This window comes from Populus euphratica, unplaced genomic scaffold (assembly GCF_000495115.2).
Source record: "Populus euphratica unplaced genomic scaffold, PopEup_1.0 scaffold587.1, whole genome shotgun sequence".
NCBI classification, from domain to species: Eukaryota; Viridiplantae; Streptophyta; class Magnoliopsida; order Malpighiales; family Salicaceae; genus Populus; species Populus euphratica.
The window spans coordinates 95,122-97,872 of NW_011500215.1; the positions used below are offsets into that span (position 1 = coordinate 95,122).

The 2,751-nt window shown below is 35.6% G+C and overlaps 1 protein-coding gene across 1 annotated transcript; it reads left to right on the top strand.

The window, feature by feature from the left end:
- The first annotated feature begins 581 nt into the window (after positions 1–581).
- On the top strand, positions 582–2,195 carry LOC105112198 (brassinosteroid-regulated protein BRU1-like). The gene is made up of 3 exons (XM_011007804.1): positions 582–929; positions 1,287–1,480; positions 1,567–2,195. Exons 1-3 carry the CDS (start codon positions 663–665, stop codon positions 1,952–1,954), a joined length of 849 nt encoding a protein of 282 aa, XP_011006106.1. The 5' UTR covers positions 582–662; the 3' UTR covers positions 1,955–2,195.
- Positions 2,196–2,751: the final 556 nt, after the last annotated feature.

Below are 2,751 nucleotides of genomic sequence, written 5' to 3' on the forward strand. Positions count from 1 at the left end.
ATATCCGAAGGACCCTACTCCCTTGTACAAAATCATTGTCCATGATTATCTTTTGTTTATTTGGTTTCTTCGTTTAATAGCATTTGGATCAATAATTCTCATTTATTAAAATTTAATTTAATTAATCTCTGATTCAGTTAATGCATAAACTAATCAAATGTAGTGTTTTAATGCTAAAAATCAAAATAAAAAATATCCTAAATATTAAAATTTTGTTTAATATTGAAATACCAGTTATTTTTAAAGTATTTTTTATTTAAAAATATAATAAAATAATATTTTTATTTTTCAAAATTTATTTTTAATATTAACACACGAGATTTAATAATATAAAAAATTAATTTAAAATATAAAAAAAATATTATTTTTAAAATATTTTTAACACACAAAAAAATAAACCTGCTTTAGAACACAAAAGATCACAAAAAAAGCTTCCAGCTTTGGTTGTGTGCAAAGCTGGCACCAGCTTTTGGGTCTTTAGCTCCACCAGTTATTGTTCACGCGTCCCCCACCTCCTCCATACTCATCTCTTCTTTTCTCTCACGACCATAATTCCTTTCTCTCTTTATATATAACTCTCCATTTAAACCCTATACTCCCACCATTCACATCAAATTCATCTTTCCTCTCCTCTCCTCTACTCTTGTGATATAACAGAAAAAATGGGGTTGTTTTGTTATGAATTCTCCTTGTTTGTGATAGCATGCTCTATGGCGGTGGTTGCTTCAGGCAGCTTCTATCAGGATTTTGACTTAACATGGGGTGACCGACGTGCAAAGATATTCAACGGAGGACAGCTTCTGTCTTTGTCTCTAGACAAGGTTTCCGGGTCTGGATTTCAGTCCAAGAAGGAGTACTTGTTTGGGAGGATTGATATGCAGCTCAAACTTGTCGCTGGCAACTCTGCTGGCACTGTAACAGCCTACTATGTACGTACATGATGATTCTTCAAAAAGATAGAGATAGTTTAATTCAATATATATATATATATATATATATATATAGTCACTTTCAAACCAGAATGATTTTGAAAGCAGCTCCATATAAAGTAGAATGAAATGGCCATGGCTAAAAGTTCACGAGCATGATTAATTCCCAGCCCCGCTTGTACACTTTCCTTTCAGGAAACAACACATAGACGTCCACTTTTCGAAAAAATGCATGTGACTGTGTCAACCACCTCCAGATTAATATCAAGTTTAAATTGAATTAATTGTTATTACTATTTATAATTTCCTTTATATTCACAGTCTAACTAGTAGTAATTTATATGTTTTTTCATGCAGTTGTCTTCGCAAGGACCAACGCATGACGAGATCGACTTCGAGTTCTTGGGAAACCTTAGTGGCGACCCTTATATTTTGCACACTAACGTATTCACTCAGGGGAAGGGAAACAGAGAGCAGCAGTTCTATCTCTGGTTTGATCCCACGAGGAACTTCCACACTTATTCCATCATCTGGAATCCTCAGCACATCATGTAAATCCTGTGCTAATTCTGATATTCTCTACTTTGAAAAGTTGGCTGCTGTTTCTAACACGATATTTCTCACCATCTTTTTTCAGCTTCTTGGTGGACAGCATTCCCATCAGGGTGTTCAAAAATGCTGAATCAATTGGAGTTCCATTTCCCAAGAGCCAACCCATGAGGATTTACTCTAGCCTCTGGAATGCTGATGACTGGGCTACAAGAGGTGGATTGGTCAAAACTGACTGGACCAAGGCGCCCTTCACCGCATACTACAGAAACTTCAAGGCCAATGCCTGGTCTTACGGTACTTCTTCCTGTGGTTCCAAGCCTTCCAGTGCTTTCTCTTATGGTGCATGGAAAACCAATGAGCTTGATGCTCCAAGTAGAAGAAGACTGAGATGGGTTCAGAAATATTTCATGATTTACAACTACTGCACTGACCTAAGACGCTTCCCTCAGGGTCCCCCTCCTGAGTGCAAATAGATTCATGGATGAACCCTTTCTTGAGATTTATGATATTGAACTTTGAAGTCCATGGATCGATGGAGATTCTTTGCACATACCCTTGTACTCCGAGTTGCACTTAGCTTGATCGATATTCAGGGTCCGCCAGAATAAAATCCTATTCTTTTGCTTCTTGTTTATCTATAGTACTTCCTTTTGTCAGGATGTTTCTACGTTCCCCAGATAATAAAGAATCTTGTTTGAGTTTAGTTTCTCTAAATCAGCGGTTATTTATGAAGGATTATTATAATTATGATCAGAACTATCATCTTTTTTAATTTTAGTTCATCTGAGACAATAAATTGTTGATGAAAGTGAAGGTTTCAGTCATGTAGTCCAATCTTAATCCAATCGATTAATTTTATTGGATGTCATATAAATTGCAAACAAGGCAATGAAGAATGAGACGATCTGTTGAGAAAATTAGAAGAAGAAGAGGATGAGGTTAGAGCCATGGATAGCCCAGTTCAATCCTTCCAAGCTTGAACTATATATTATAAAAAAAAATAAAGATCAAATAATACCCAGTTCTTTTTTAACTTTCTTGACTACCCTCCTAGCTCAAAACTTGAGAACATAATTGTCAAACTTGGCTCAGGATAAGAGCACCTCTACAGTGATTCAATGCACTACTCACCAGAATCCCAGTTATGCAGCTCTTCTGTCTCCTAGAACGAGATGCGGCAGTAATAGGAATCGCCATACAAAACTGAAAGCGAATATATATATATAAAAGTCATTATTGATTTATTTAAGATATTTTTTTATTCAACATT